This window comes from Harpegnathos saltator, unplaced genomic scaffold, assembly GCF_003227715.2.
Source record: "Harpegnathos saltator strain DR-91 unplaced genomic scaffold, Hsal_v8.6 scaffold8, whole genome shotgun sequence".
NCBI lineage: Eukaryota > Metazoa > Arthropoda > Insecta > Hymenoptera > Formicidae > Harpegnathos > Harpegnathos saltator.
The window spans coordinates 597003-612500 of NW_020230648.1; the positions used below are offsets into that span (position 1 = coordinate 597003).

At 30.9% G+C, this 15498-nt stretch overlaps 3 protein-coding genes across 7 annotated transcripts in view; 2 read left to right on the forward strand and 1 right to left on the reverse strand.

Annotated features, from left to right (window-relative positions):
* MED16 (mediator complex subunit 16) overlaps window positions 1-10981 on the forward strand; it is a 100403-nt gene extending 89422 nt beyond the window's left edge. For 4 of the 5 annotated variants that reach the window (XM_025306803.1, XM_025306802.1, XM_025306805.1 and 1 more), the window contains 3 exons: window positions 10013-10122; window positions 10268-10413; window positions 10507-10981. In XM_025306803.1, the coding sequence (XP_025162588.1) occupies window positions 10013-10122; window positions 10268-10413; window positions 10507-10627 (377 nt within the window). In that variant the 3' untranslated portion in view covers window positions 10628-10981. The remainder of the gene's footprint in view (window positions 1-10012; window positions 10123-10267; window positions 10414-10506) is intronic. The other variant, XM_025306804.1, reaches the window with a different exon arrangement.
* On the forward strand, window positions 8240-10004 carry LOC105181338 (uncharacterized). Its single transcript, XM_011138041.3, has one exon. The coding sequence runs from the start codon at window positions 8578-8580 to the stop codon at window positions 9553-9555; it is 978 nt and encodes a 325-aa protein (XP_011136343.1). The 5' UTR covers window positions 8240-8577; the 3' UTR covers window positions 9556-10004.
* A 48-nt stretch (window positions 10982-11029) lies between the features above and the next one.
* Txl (Thioredoxin-like) overlaps window positions 11030-15498 on the reverse strand; it is a 5412-nt gene continuing 943 nt past the window's right edge. Inside the window, exons 2-4 of the mRNA XM_011138043.3 lie at window positions 15471-15498; window positions 11714-11997; window positions 11030-11381 (exon numbers count right to left, since the gene is read on the reverse strand). The exon at window positions 15471-15498 is cut by the window's right edge and continues 252 nt beyond it. Of these exons, the coding sequence (XP_011136345.1) occupies window positions 11168-11381; window positions 11714-11997; window positions 15471-15498 (526 nt within the window). The 3' untranslated portion in view covers window positions 11030-11167. The remainder of the gene's footprint in view (window positions 11382-11713; window positions 11998-15470) is intronic.

The following is a 15498-nucleotide window of genomic DNA, read 5'->3' on the forward strand; positions in this document are numbered from 1 at the left end:
GAAGCGATTCCACGAAATGTCTTGCTCAGCACAGTGGCCCATTTCCAAAGAAGGCTCAATTATTGCATAAATGCTAACGGTGCAACTTTCGAAAACCTTTTGAATAGCTAGATTAACAATAGCAAAGTATGCATAGTGAGAGGCAAGGGGACTCACTCTAAACAAGCACCCCGAAAGAGGCAGAATTCTACCACGTCGACGTCGTTGTCTCTGGGTAATGCTAAGTGTAGAAGATAATTTAGAAATCCCCGTATACAGATACGATTTTCGCATGAATACACGTACAAGTTCCTTTTGACTTTGAAATGACCTCAAAACATGACATTTGATCTTATCGATCATACCATATCCTATTCTAAAATTTCCCGCTCTTTCCAAATCCGGGGTCGAAAATAGGCAATTCCATTTAAAAAATGTTATTTGACCTTCAAATAACCCCTAAGGTCAAAGTCAAGGTCAAATTCAAGGATATGGTCATACGTCCCCCTCCTTGTCCAACAACTTTTGTATAAAACTTTTTTCATTATTTCGCTCACCGGTCGAGTTATTCTCCATTAAAGGTTAAAATGGTCCACCCTGTATATATATGTATATAGATATTTGCAATATATATGCAAGGTGAAGCGATCGTCAAGATGTTCAGTGAGCGGCAACATGTTCGCACTGTCCCCTTTTCGTATTTTTTCATATATATATTTTCTCACAGACTTTGGACAAATGTGTGTGTGCTGCGTTGTTAATTCTTCTTTTCTACACATAGATCTTATATGAATGTGTATGCGACACTGCCAATATTTTCTTCTTCTCCGAAATATGCTTTTTGTTACTGCTTCTCTGATTCTTCAACTTGTTGATATATACGGTATAACATGAATACATGAATACAGAATAATTTATGCAATAAATAATATTCCACAGAAATTATGTTTCGGAAGATTTAGAGGGATATATTATACAGGGTGATTCAAAACAACCTTCCATTATTAAAAGTATAAAATCCTGATAAAATTCTAAAACAACTTTTCCTCTTGCAAAATTTGGGCAAAAGCTTAGATTTTAAATTATTAACAAAAATAGTAGACCTATTGCGGGTCGGGTACGGGAGGTAGACAGGTGCGGCGCAACTCACCGTCAGACGTGGGCGCTAACGCGGAGTACCCGCAGCAATCAGCTGATCACACTACACATGTTATACACTAGCTACGTTCCAATATTTATTGCCAACATAAAAATCTGTAAAAATAAAAGAGAAACGTCCGATTTTGTCAAATCGCAAGGGAGTCGTCTTTCATCACGACAACGCCAGACCACACGTTTCGAAAAAGACGCTGCGCAAACTGAAGAGCCTGAAATGGGATGTCTTAACGCATCCACCGTATTCTCCTGATATCGCACCATCTGACTATCACTTGTTCCGGTCATTGCAAAATTATTTAAATGGAAAAAACTTTGACTCTTTGGAGGCCTTAAAAAACGGCGTCTCTTCGTTCTTAGAATCTAAACCGCGCAGTTTTTATGATCGAGGCATCCGTATGCTGCCAGAACGTTGGGAAAAGATTATAGAAAACGATGGAGAATATATCATTGATTGAATAAAGATTTTTGTTTGCCTAATCACTGTATGACTTTTACTCACAAACTCCGCACGAACTTTTGCACTCACCCAATAGAAAAGTCAAAATGACAATGCAGCACACACACATTTGTCTAAAGTCTGTGAGAAAAGATATATATGGAAAAATGCGATGAAAGGATAGCGTATTCGCATCAGCACTTATCCGGCAATTGTCTTTACTATATAAATATTATATAAATATATACAGGGTCCTCAAAAAGTCCGGGAACGCTAAAATATTTCGAAAAATAAAAAAATTTCGAAAATGAAAGATACGAAAAAATGTTTGATACAAAAGTTGTAGGGCTTAAAAGGATCTATATAGTAGTCATATCATATCACATATTTGACCATAAGTGGCGCTGCTAAGGTCATATGAAGGTCAACATTGTTTTTTTAAATAGAACCTCCTATTTTTTATTAGAAATTCTTGTACCTCGAGAGCTTCTCAAAACACTCTAATGAAGTCATTTTTTATTAAGTTCTTTCCGAGTTATGACGCTTGAAAGTTACAGTACCGCTGGCATTAGCATTACCCAAAGTGTACCGCGCGGAGGTGCATTCAGAGATGCTTCTCGGTCCACATATTCTAAAAACGAGTTGCGCTCCCTCGTATCTCACTCTTTGTCTCTTTTGTTTCTTTTTCCGATTATAATATCACATTTTTCTCTGAAAAATATTAACCGAAAAAGAAAGAATATTGCTATTTATTTATCGAGGATTTGGTGACCGTATTAGGTCATATCAAGAAGTAGCTGATCTATTCAGTGTTACACATCCTGATCTCGATCCTATTTCTAAATCCATGTTTGCAGAATAGTGACTCGTTTTTTTGAAACGGGAACAGTTAAAGACCGATCTCGTAGCGGAAGCCCAAAATCCGTAACTAATGATGATAAGACTTTGGATGTTCTCCAATTTCATTTCAGGAAAGTCCTCATTTATCCGTATCAATAACAGCACAAGCCTATGATATCAGTGAAGGCAGCGTTTCTAACATTTTAAAAAAGCATATATATTATCCGTGTAAAATTGTTATCGCTCAAGAACTTATGGAAGATGATTTTGATAGAAGAATGCAGTTTTGTGAAGAACTGATGCATCTGTGTGATAATGCTAATTTTTTGAATTTTATTTTTCTGATGAAGCCACATTTCAAATAAATGGTGCTGTTAATTGCCACAATTGTAAACATTGAAGTGAAAATCCACATTGGATGAGTGATCCTCGCACACAATATCCACAAAAATTGGATGTTTGGACAGAGATCTGTAGTCGCGGTATCATAGGCCTATTTTTCATAGATGGTGATTTAAATGCTGAAAAATATGAAAATTTATTGCGAGATCATGTCATTCCTGAAACTGAAAATTTATTTGACGCAGACATACAAAACGTTTGGTTCCAGCAAGATGGAGCAGGACCTCATTTTGCGATATGAGTTCGAGAATTTTTAAACCGTTCTGTTCCTAATCGATGGATAGGTAGGAGAAGTGCCATTGAGTGGTCTGCTAGATCACCTGATCTATCTCCTCTTGATTTCTTTTTTTGGGGACACATCAAAAGTAAGGTTTATGCGACGAAACCATGTAATTTGGAAGACCTGAAGAATCGAATAATGCAGAAAGCATTTCTGATCACTTTAGAACAAATAAGCTATGTGATCAATAGTTTTTATGAACGTTTAGCTCATTGCCAAACAGTAGAAGGAAGACATTTTGAACATCTGATTAAGTGAAAAAGTAAAAAACAATAGATTGAAAAATATCCACACACACACTCGCCCGCGCGCGTGCGAAGTGTAAATCCAATCGTGCAACCTCCGCGCGGTACACTTTAGATAATGCTAATGCCGGTGGTACTGTAACTTTCAAGCGTCATAACTCGGAAAGAACTTAATAAAAAATGACTTCATTATAGTATTTTGGAAAGCTTTCGAGATAAGCTATAAGAATTTCTAATAAAAATAGGGGGTTCTATTTAAAAAACAATGTTGACCTTCATATAACCTTAGCAGCGCCACCTATGGTCAAACTGATGTGACTACTAAATAGATCCTTTTAAGCCCTACCACTTTTGTATTAAACATTTTTTCGTATCTTTCATATTTTTCGAAACATTTTAGCGTCCCCCGACTTTTTGAGGACCTTGTATACACATATGTGTACCAAAATTCACTAACGTCGATAACAGATGATAACGTTTCCTACTTTTTGCTTACGATCGCCTCTACGTTATCGACGCTTTGCAAGTTCGTTGACGACTTCAGCATCCCTTCAAAGGTCTAAAAAAAAATTGAAAAATATCATTTCTTACGTAAAATTTTACGCTCTTCCAAAATCCATCATCAGAATTTGTATAAAATAAAATCTAAAAAAGCTATGACGGCTTTTAAGTCAAAAAATGCGAAAAAATCGGAAACAATTTTTTTTCAATGTTTTTTTCACATCGATATAGTATGAAACTCCAACTTTTTCCGCAACCACTGGTGCACAAAATAATTGTACTTTAAGGGTATATTTTTAAATTTGTCAAAATTGTTATTTTCATTTAAAAATGGCGGCAAAATTGTAAAAATTAAAATTGTCATATTTTTCCACAATTATTTGTAAATTTCGGATAAGCAACAGCTTATTATCACTAAAAATAATGAGATTGATATTCGAAATTAATTTTCGATCGAATACACAATTTTCAATACGGCGGATTCAATATGGCGGCCAAAAAGATGTGAAAATCGTCAATTTTTCTATATTTTTCCTAAATTCCTCTATGAATTCTTTCTCATAACCGTTTTATGCACAAACTATTAATATAATATATATTATCTGATATATATTAACTATTATTATGAATTAATTTATTGGTATATATCAATAGACATAAATTTGTAAAGTTATAAGGCAGTAAACTGAGCGTTAGACGAGTGTCCAATTTTAAAGTTTACAGTGTTATATTTCGCAAACCGATGATTTTATTGAAAAATGTTTCAAACAAAAGTTGAGTTCAGAAAGGAACATCTGACGGTGACCTTGGCTTGACCTTGGATTGTCGTTTGAAAGTCACATAAAGGTCAACTTTAAAATCCTAAATGGAACCCCCCATTTTTATTGCATATTGTTGTAGCCCTTGTCGAGACGTTTTCAAAACACTACCTATTTTTGTTTTTTGCGTAAGCCATTTCTAAGATATGAAGCTTCAAAGTTAACATACCGCAGGCATTCGCATTATCTAATGTACACTACGGAGAGATTGCTCGGTCGGATTCGTACATCATAGTTTATTATCCTTCAGGAATCATCTCGATGTCACTTTCCCTCATCGATGGATAGGTCGGGATGGTCCAGTTGGTGGCCACCAAGATCACTCGACCTTACTCCTCCGGATTTTTATCTGTGGGGATTTTTGAAAGACGCAGTGTTCCGTCAACCGCCAACGACTTGGCAGGATATGATGGATCGCATCAGAAATATATGCCGGGCGATTTCAGCAAACGTTCTTCTGAAACTTGTCGAAAGACGAGTTTCAGAAGAACGTTTGCTGAAACTTTCGAAAAACGAGTTCGAGTGTGCCGAGCTGTCGATGGCAGCATTTTCGAACATTTATGATAAATGAGCTCCCCCCCCCCCCACAACAACACACAAAATCGGCCCTTTTTAGGGCCACTGTGATGTATTATTTCCTATTATTTTATATTTTACATGAAGCTACATAAAATTTTGAGTTATTGATTAAAGATTATTTGTGAATGATTGCGCACGATTTTTCCAATATATATTAACATATTTAACCAATTTATTTTAATTATTAATCAGAATTTTCTATGTTTTTATTCAGAATATATGTTTTGTAATATATTTCACTAGTTTAATTAATAACTCAAAATGTTACATGATTATTCGCAAAATAATAAATAAATTTTTTTTACTTAGTTTAACCTAATTTGTATGTAGATGAGAGCTTTATATGTGTCATAAGATACCCTATATATAGTATATACATACGCATGCTCACACAGACACTATATTAGTTATTATATTAGTGGAATATCTTTCGTTATTTTATTCGTTTGTGTATATATGTGTATGCGCGTCCAATGAATAAAAATTACAAGAAGTTAAGATTATTTATATTGATAAAGATGATTAGATAAACACCACTAACTTACTGACATCTTTAGTACATAATATTCAAATTTAGAATTTTTTAAGTGTATTTGTGAATATTACAATTTAATATGGCCACGTGCACGCGGTGAGGAAACAAGGAAATATTAATATTATAATTTTTTATTAAAATTCTAGATATATTTTTAAAAAATTTAAATATTTAAATGAAACATAAGATTAACACATATTAAAATACACATAAAAGTGTCAATTTAAATGGTAAATATCTCGGTTCTTAAGTGACCAATTTTTTTAGGTCTATACAAATATGGAGATAATACATACAGGGTGTATCTAAAAATATGTTACAAATTTTAAGGGCGTATTCTAGAGGTCAAAATAAGAAAAGAAGTTCCTATAAAGAGTCCAAACATGCTTTCCCTCCGAGTTATAGCCTCCTAAAGTTAGGGGGAAAAAGATCGTCGAAATTTTGCACAGCGTAATAATTAATAATTAATAGTGATAATTAATAGTGACCTCGATAGTGACCTTCATTTTTATATGGTTTTGACAATTTGGTCCAATTTTTGAGGGGCAGATATGGAGGGGGATGCTAATTTTCAAATGGCCATATTCGATACGACGAAAAATAAAAGAAAATGGCCATTTGAAAATTAGCACCCCCTCCATATCTCTCCCTCAAAATCGGACTATTGTCAAAACCACATAAAAATGAAGGTCACTATCGAGATCATTATTAATTATTACGCTGTGCAAAAGCGTAATAATTAATAATGTTTATAAGAACTTTTTTTCTTATTTTGACCCTTAGCCCAGGTAGAACGAAAAATCATAATAATATTGTTGTGTCCGAGCCACAAGGTTTGTGGCAGCGTCCGTTGTCCGTGAGCCTTAGGCATCTGATGCTGATTTTGACAACTGAACGAAGATTGTCTGGATGACGGAAAATCGATAAGAAGAAAACAACAACAGCTGACAGAGAGTCTCCGGCAAACTGTCATCGTAGATAGACTCGAGAATTGTAGATCTGAGAATTATTCTTGTTTAAAGCTTGAGTGAGCTACGCTGTAAATAGCAAAGCTTGTCATTCTTACGCGAGTGTTTTCATTTACCTGAGTGCAAGACAGTGCGAGTGCGAGAGTGAGCGCAACAATATAATTATGATATAAAAAAAAGTCATTTTAAGACAAATCAGGATGATGTCATTCGATATAGTTTTCGTGATGGTTTGGTGATGTTCTTTTGATATTGAAATGATGTTATGGTGACTTTTAGAACTGTACATTAAAATAGAAAGTCACAATAACATCAAAGTGACGTCAAAATGACAAGAAAATGATCTAATCATGATTACAAAGTGAGTTTTTATAGTCTTTTGTTACTCATTTTGTAGTCATTGTGATTTTTTGTTTAAATGATAATATAGCTTATACCCATACATATACAATGTCCGAAAAACATTTTAGAAATATCATATTTCTAAAATTTTTTTGGACGTGTGTATGTATTTGTGTATGTATTTATACATGTATTTGTTTTATGCATAAGAAATATAGGGTACAAAATGTGAATATGAATATGAATGTGAATATTTAGGTATTATTTTGAGATTTTGAGTTTTCTTGGGCGTTATTTTGAGGGTTTTCGTTGAGCGTTAACCCTCATTTGGGTGTAATCTTCAATTGACAATCCGAAATCACACCCAATTTGAGTGTTTTTTCGGTGTATAACACCCAAAATTGAGCGTTTATTCGGTGTATAACACTCAAAGTTGAGCATTTTTATCGGTATTTAACACCCAAAATTAAGCGTTTTTTGAGTGTTAACACCCAAAATTGAGGGTTTTTTTCATAAGGGCTAATATACATATATGTTATATGAACAATTCTTTGTATGAAAATCTACAGTTTACGTTACATATAAGATTCCTGAGGATAATAACATCATCAAACCTCAAAGATTCTTAAAAATATCGCATATGTTATTTTATGAATGTCACTAGAATATTACGATAAACGAAATTCCAAGATTTGGTCACAATGTCATCATCTTTCTTACATATTACTTATATTTATGCTATTGTTAACACAACTGTAACGATATATTCAAGCGATATAAATATTTCAGAAACTAAAGTGATTATTTTAAAGTGTTTATATTTATAATGCAGCATATATATACTTTTGCCATTTTTAAATCATTTTTGTGTTATTTATTGTCAGTGACGTTTAAGTGACAAATAAAGTCATATTGACATTATTATGATATCATTATGACTTCTATGTTCTACCTGGGAGAATACGCCTTTAAAATTTGTAACATATTTTTAGATACACTCTGTATAATGTGTATGTGTGTATGTATGTTTGTGTATGTCTATTAATATGCAATTAAAATTTAAAAAATTCCAATAAGAAAGTATTTTATTTTAAGTCTACTTTAAATTATTTTAAATTTTTATCTATGATTTTAAAACACCGTCTATAATATGATATATGGTTAGGAAATGATAAAATAACCACATCCTGAATTGTTAAAATAATCTCGAACAGAGAGAGATAAAGCATCAGTGTTCAAGTAGAAGTATTAAATAGTTTGCATCATAACAGTTGTGTAACACAATTATTGCATACCAATGTAATAGTGCTAAAGCAATAATATAATAATATAAACCAGACGTTGCCCAGATTAAATATATATATATATATATATATGTGTGTATGTGTGTGTATGTGTACGTACATACAACGATATAAATGGTGTAAAAGTATAATATAAATACGGTCTATAAAATAAAAATATAATCAAGAAACAAGTTTCACTAAAAACACCATGACAACCAAGCTCGCGATTAAGCATAAAAACTCTCTTGTTTTGAAAGAAAACAAGTTGCTTCAAGGAAAGAAATATCACAGCTGCAAGCTGTCCAACTTGAAGAAATGCGAACATCTGTCTTTTTCTTGGTTAACCTTAAGCATATTTCTAGTTTATTGGTTTATTTTGTGTCCTCTAATTTGGGTAACATGTGATATGTCGAAGACATATTGGTTTTCATATTGGCCTGTTCCTTTCTGGACTATCGTATTTCTAATCTGGATCATGATCATGTATGCACATATAATATTTTGGAGGAGACGTTTACAAACTCGACAAGATGCCGAAGTCAATCACATGACTTCAAAACATAGTTCGGAGATTATGGAAAAACTTTCAAGTGTTCATCAGACATCTTCGGAAGAAGCAAATTCTTTCGAAATAAAGATGTATAATCTTTCAGATCAGAAAATAAAAAATGATTCTGATAACCTTCATAGAAAAGATTTACCACTTCTAACGATACATAAACAAATGTTTGATGAGGATATTGATAACATGGGGATAATGCAGATTGAAAAGGATGAAAATGATCAGCTGGACGTTGCCAGTGACTACGTCGGAAAAAGTTCTTTGCAAGATTATTCAAAGCTGGAGAAGGAAGTGAAGTCACCGAAAACCCCGATGTCACCGAGAGAATTGTTTTTCATCGATTTGATTCGAGAAGCAGAAAAAGCTGAAAGCGCAAAATTGGAGAAAATTTATTTTTTTCCGAATGAAACAACCCAACATAATATAAAAAGCGAGGAGGAAATGAAGAATAAGATAGATACCACAAATGAAGAGTATATAGAAAATATTCAAGATGCGAATGAAAAAAATGAGAAGATAAATAAAAATAAATCGAAATGCGAATCAAATTATTTCATAGCAAATGTAGAGAACCCGGAATCAGCGAAAAAAGCGGAGATGTTCCTTCAAATTGATTCGATGTAGAGGAACAGTTAGAAACAAACATAGAAAAACTAATTTTGATATTGCGATTCGATAAAGGAAATGTATAGAAATCATCCATTTTGTCAGTTAATTGAATTATTAATATAATAATTACGATCAAATATTAAAAATATTGATTATGATAATCAAAAAGAGTAAGAATTATGAGAGGAAAAGGGAAAGGCTTCGACAAGAAAAAATTTCTCGAAAAAATATATAAATAAAAAAATCGATACTATTATCAATAAATATGTCTTTTGAATTTTCTATATTTATGTTTTATTCTCCACCTCTTCACATTCTCAATTCATCTCTCTGCAAATATCATGATTATATGTATATAAGATATATTTTGTTTAATTTAGAATGTATACAATATTTAAATAATGTAAGGTTAGGAATTTGAAAGTATTAAGGTTTTAGATAATATTTTATTAAAATCACGCTTCTTTTTCAGATGATTGTTGCTTATTGCCAAATCAAATCATGATTCCGCAATTATATCAAGGTAATAGCATAACTGCTATAGTTTCACCAGTTTTGTTTTATCAGAATCTTCCACTACAGGTAAGAATGGTGCAGAAACTTCGACTATTTCTTTAATTCAATTTTCATCTTAATTATTAAAAATATTCAAAACATTAATGCTATATTCATACATATATGTACGTTATATATAATTTATTACTTTTATAATAATCTGTGATTATAGTTGGAGTATGGAGTGGAACCAGAACAACTACTTTTCACACCCGAAATGAATCCCGTTGAAGGCTGTATGTATAGTGGCCAGATTGTAGATACTATTCGACATTTGTACCTGGGGAAACAGCCACTTTTAGTAAAGCAATGTACGAGGTATTACCATTTTTATGATTACAAGAACAGAAACATGAATTTTTTATTCTATATTTTGATAGTATATGAATATTCTCTCCGTTAAATTTTCAGATGTGGCGGTAAAGCACAAGTACAGAATATGACAAGGACAGCTGCAGTTAGAGCTTGGGATCAAAGATGGACGCGAGCTTGTCGTTGTGGTGGTACTTGGCGAATTCACAAAGCCTGTTAGATAATTATTTGAGAATTATTTGAAACATTATAAAATAAATTTCTCGAACATCTAAGTACGGGCAATGATATATCGGGATGATATATTCTGTCCGTCATGCAAAACTTAAATTAACTGAACTTAAATTAACTATCTGAATTTTTGAGAAATAGTTGATTTATCTTATTACTTTTCTTGTAACATTTGAAATAATTAAGGAGACTTCTTAATTATTGATTATAATTATCTTATTATTACTTTATCATATTTATCTAGCATCATTAATGAAAGTAATACGATCTAGTTTTTGACACGAAACAAAATGAAAAAGAAGTGAAAATAAAAAATATGAAAAATATAGGAACGATGTGCAGGTTAATTCCGTTAGTTAGTAATAAATATTATGAATAAATTTGCACGATATTCAAATAAAATTTTATTACTGATGCATGGTCGTTATACATTAGATCTTGTGAAAAGAAAATAATAAAGAAATTATAAAGGAATGTTAGTATACAAATAAAAATTCCGGTTAAAATAAATCATTTTTATAGGAAATTCTCAGTGGCTTTCTCCTTTTTTGCCAGACACTCTTTTAAATTCTCCCATATTAGTAGTTGAGATCGGTGAACCAATTATGACTAAATGATCGATTCTTGTTATTTCTGAGCCATTCTGATTATCTATCACAAAGATTTGAAGATTTTGCACATTCTGGAACTTAACGTAGCGTAGAGGAATTTGATTCCCTTCTTCAAGATCCTTAGCTGATAACCTGCACCAAAATAATACGTAACTATTTTTCTTATAAATATATTTTAGTATTTTAAATTTAAAGGAATATATTCTACTTTATCATAGTACTAAAAGTTATTGAATAATATATTTACTAATCGATTTTTAACTGTTATCCACATGAAGAAAAAGGTTTTGTATAGAATAACATTTTAAATTAGTCAAATTTATGGGACACTCAATAGAAAATATTTAATGATCTTCAACAAATAAAAAATACTCTTCTATTCTCTCATGAAAGTATTTTGTGTAATTTTGTTTCTTGTGACTCTCGTTTAAGATTGAAATTGTGAACATATGTTTAAAGCTTACGTTAGATCTTGAATACTCGTATTGGAATTCGCCATTTCGAAGTCGATTGTCCTAGGTTGATTAATGAATAGTTTGACATTTTTCGGTCCATTTTCTGCGGGTGCTTTGATTTTGAGCGAATGAATCTTGACAGGTTGGGAGAATGCTATAGACATTATCAACTGCTCGTCCTCATCGCTTTGTAGATATCCGCTATCCGAATTCAAGCACTGAGAAAATGTATGATAATCCGACTCGTTTAAACATTCACATTGTTGTTTTGTTATGAAACAGGATAGGTCCATCTGGAAGAGAACCAAAAAATATTTTCAATAAAATATGTTACATCCAATAAAATAAACAAAATGAATAATCGCCCTGTTTCTTTCTTTTTTCTTTCTTATGCTACAAAAAAGGAACAAAGTAAAATAGTCATCTATAAATACATTAGACAGTTCTGTGTTAAAGTTTTTACATGATCTAAAATATTTGATTATATTTATAATTTTATCATAGCCGAGACGATATATGCTATGTTAAAAATTTTTCTTAAATTATTTATATATATTTTTATTTTTTCTTTGATGTTTAGCCTTATTTTGTTCTTTTTTTGTTATTTCACAAATTTTTTATATTTCCTTCTAAATATATTTATGTACATAAGAATAAATTTGAAAACAGTATTAGTCTTGATCATTTAGTTTAATTTTATGAAAACATAATAAATTGAATTTCATGCAAGTTATGTATATCATATATATATATATATATATATATATATATAATCTCATATTGGATAAAATTTACCTTTTTGCAATTTTTTTGTATATCTTTTTCAGGGAACTCTTAATTTTTATCAATATGAGATAATTAATACTATTACATAATTATGATATAATTAACGTTAACGTACTGTGAACCACTATATGTAAATTACTATGTCCTCATAATACTGATTATTATTTCATAAAATTTTTGCTTGAATATAAAATTGATGGATTTATTTGTGTTATGGATGAAGAATATTTAGATAAAAATTAAGTTACATAAAAGCAAGTGTATATGTCTGTATGCTATAATTATATTATTGGCAATATTTTATACAATCTGTTTATATTTAATATATAAATTAAAATTAATAATAATAATTAGATCACAAAGATTACAAAGTAGACACCTAAGTATCAAATTATGTAACTGTTGATACTTTATAATTTATATAATCAAAAAAACTGCAATAGTTCTAACTTTATGAAAATATGAAAAATCATTATAAATTAATGTTTACAGCAGTAATTTGGTTGTTAAGTCATCTAAGTTAACCTTTACAAGTATAACCTGAATTGCTGTTATACTATTTTATATTTTGTCAGTACTTTTTTATATCAAAATACTTATCATCAACCATAACAAATAAATAAAATTAGAGATATGAGATATTCAACAAAATAATTGTAAATCCATTTGCTATAATTTTTTTTACAAAAATATTAATGTTGTTAAGTGCAAATTTCAAATTAAATATATTTATAAAAATCTAATCAATATCTGTTTCCTCTATCATAATTTTTATTGATGATATACAAATGTATATAAAATTTATATATAAATTATACAGGGTGTATAAAAAGTACCGGGATGATGAAATATATATCACAAAAACTAAGCATTTTAGAAAAGTGTTTTAAATAAAAATCGTAAAATTTCAAAATATCTATTTGACCTTATGAATTTGATCTTTGGTGGCGTCACCAAGGTTAGGACAAGGTCATCTTGAATTTTTTAAACGGGACTCCCTATTTTTTATTGCATATTCTTGTAGCCCTTCTTTAGACCTTTTCAAAGCATTATAATTTTTTCCACTTTGAATAAGCCGTTTCGAAATTATCGAGCTTTTTATGATAAGCCGTCCAGCCAGCGGCTAGAGCAATTTCGTGACTTGTATTTCAGACACATGTAATATTAAAAAGTAATACTAAGGTACTAAATTTATAACAGCACTAAAATTCACCTTCGAATCACTACAAATCAATTGCAATGAATTTGACTAGAAGTAGAACATGTTACTTGTCACGCGTTATTTCATACGGAAAAGTTAAATGATTTTTCTTACTGATTTTTCTTTCTTTAATTGAATTATCGGTTTTGTTATCTAATTAATACAAATTTCTGTTTATTAGATAAATATTTTTTCCTAGATTATTCGTTAGACTTTACTTTCTCTTTTAGAGATTAACATTATTCTCAAACGCTTTTATAAAGATCTTGCCTTGGCTGGCTGGATACTTCTTTGATCTTGTTTTAGTTGGCTCGACATCTTATCATAAAAAGTTCGACTTCGTAACTTCTAAACGGCTTATTCAAAGTGGAAAAAATTATAATACTTTGAAAAGGTATGAAGAAGGGTTAACATAATATGCAATAAAAAATAGAGGGTCCCATTTAAAAAATTCAAAGTGACCTTGTCCTGACCTTGGCGACACCACCCAAGGTCAAACTCATAAGGTCAGTAACTAGATCTTTTGAAACCCCTATAATTTTTATTTGAAACAATGTTTTCTAAAATGCTTAGTTTTTGTGATATTTCTCCGTCTCGGTACCTTTTATATACCATGCATATACAGGGTGTCTCGTAAATCAAGATCAATCATTCAGGAGATGAATGGGAACCCAAAAAGAAGAAAGAAAGTTATGATATGATAGGTCCGGAAATGCAACTTTTATTTGACTTTAATTATGTTATAAAACTTATAAAAACCACCTCCAATTTTAACAAAAAAAAATTCGAAAGTAAAGCAATTTTAAATTTCAACGTAAGAATGGCGATAGTTCGAGAACGATGCATATCCGGATTTATGTCCATATTAATTTTATTTCTTGTTTTTGGGTCCTCTATATAAAATGTATTTAAAAGTATTGTTTCGCATTCACGAGATTTCGTCGTGAATTCTGCTTTGCAGAAATCTCGGATTGGATCGCGCGCTAATACTTTTCAATGCTATGGGGAATAGAACGTGAAAATCTTGTATGCTTCTGAATCCGAAAACAATTAGGAGAAGAAGTGAATACTTTTCAATGTGGAAGTTCGCATTTGAAAATGATCGATTGCAATTGAATGAAAGGCATACTTGAAATGAATTGAATCCTTTTTAATGCGAAGCATTCACCACTGCCGCCTCGCATTTAGCGCAGTGAAATTTAATGAGAACTAATATTTTTCAATCCCTTTCTTCGGATTAGAAAGCAGAATTCAGACTTGTTCAAAATGTCAATATCTTTTAATATGTTTTAATTCGACATTTATACAGGGTCCCCACTCATCTCTTGAGAGATTAACCTTGACTTATAGGATATTCTATACATTTCTTGAAAAAAAATTTATATATAAGCAAGAATTATTGACATGACAAAAGATCAATCAAAAGACAAATTTATATATTATACGTTAAGTAATTTTGACACAAAGAAAATTTCAAAGGAAAATATAAGTAAATATTAAAATTCTACAGTTGATTAAGAAAAAAGCCAAAACCCAGCAATTATATGTGGAAAGAGGATGTATAATGAAATTTATGGAAATTAAGGAAGTTTGAAACAAGTTTGTATACCTGAATTAATTGCTACAAAAGACTTAAGATTTTATCTATAATTGCTTAATATCATACAGAAATTAATAGCAAGCTTTTTATATATTTTGGTGCTTATTCCAATAATAAAGAATTATAGCAAGAAAGATCATTCCAAAAATATGATAATAGAGGTTATTGAAGCCTCCTACATGTCCTGATGCAGAATCTCCAATTGAA

What these genes read in the sequence shown, in the direction of transcription:
- LOC105181338 (XM_011138041.3), top strand. Translation starts at nt 8,578, where the DNA reads ATGACAACCAAGCTCGCGATTAAGCATAAAAACTCTCTTGTTTTGAAA.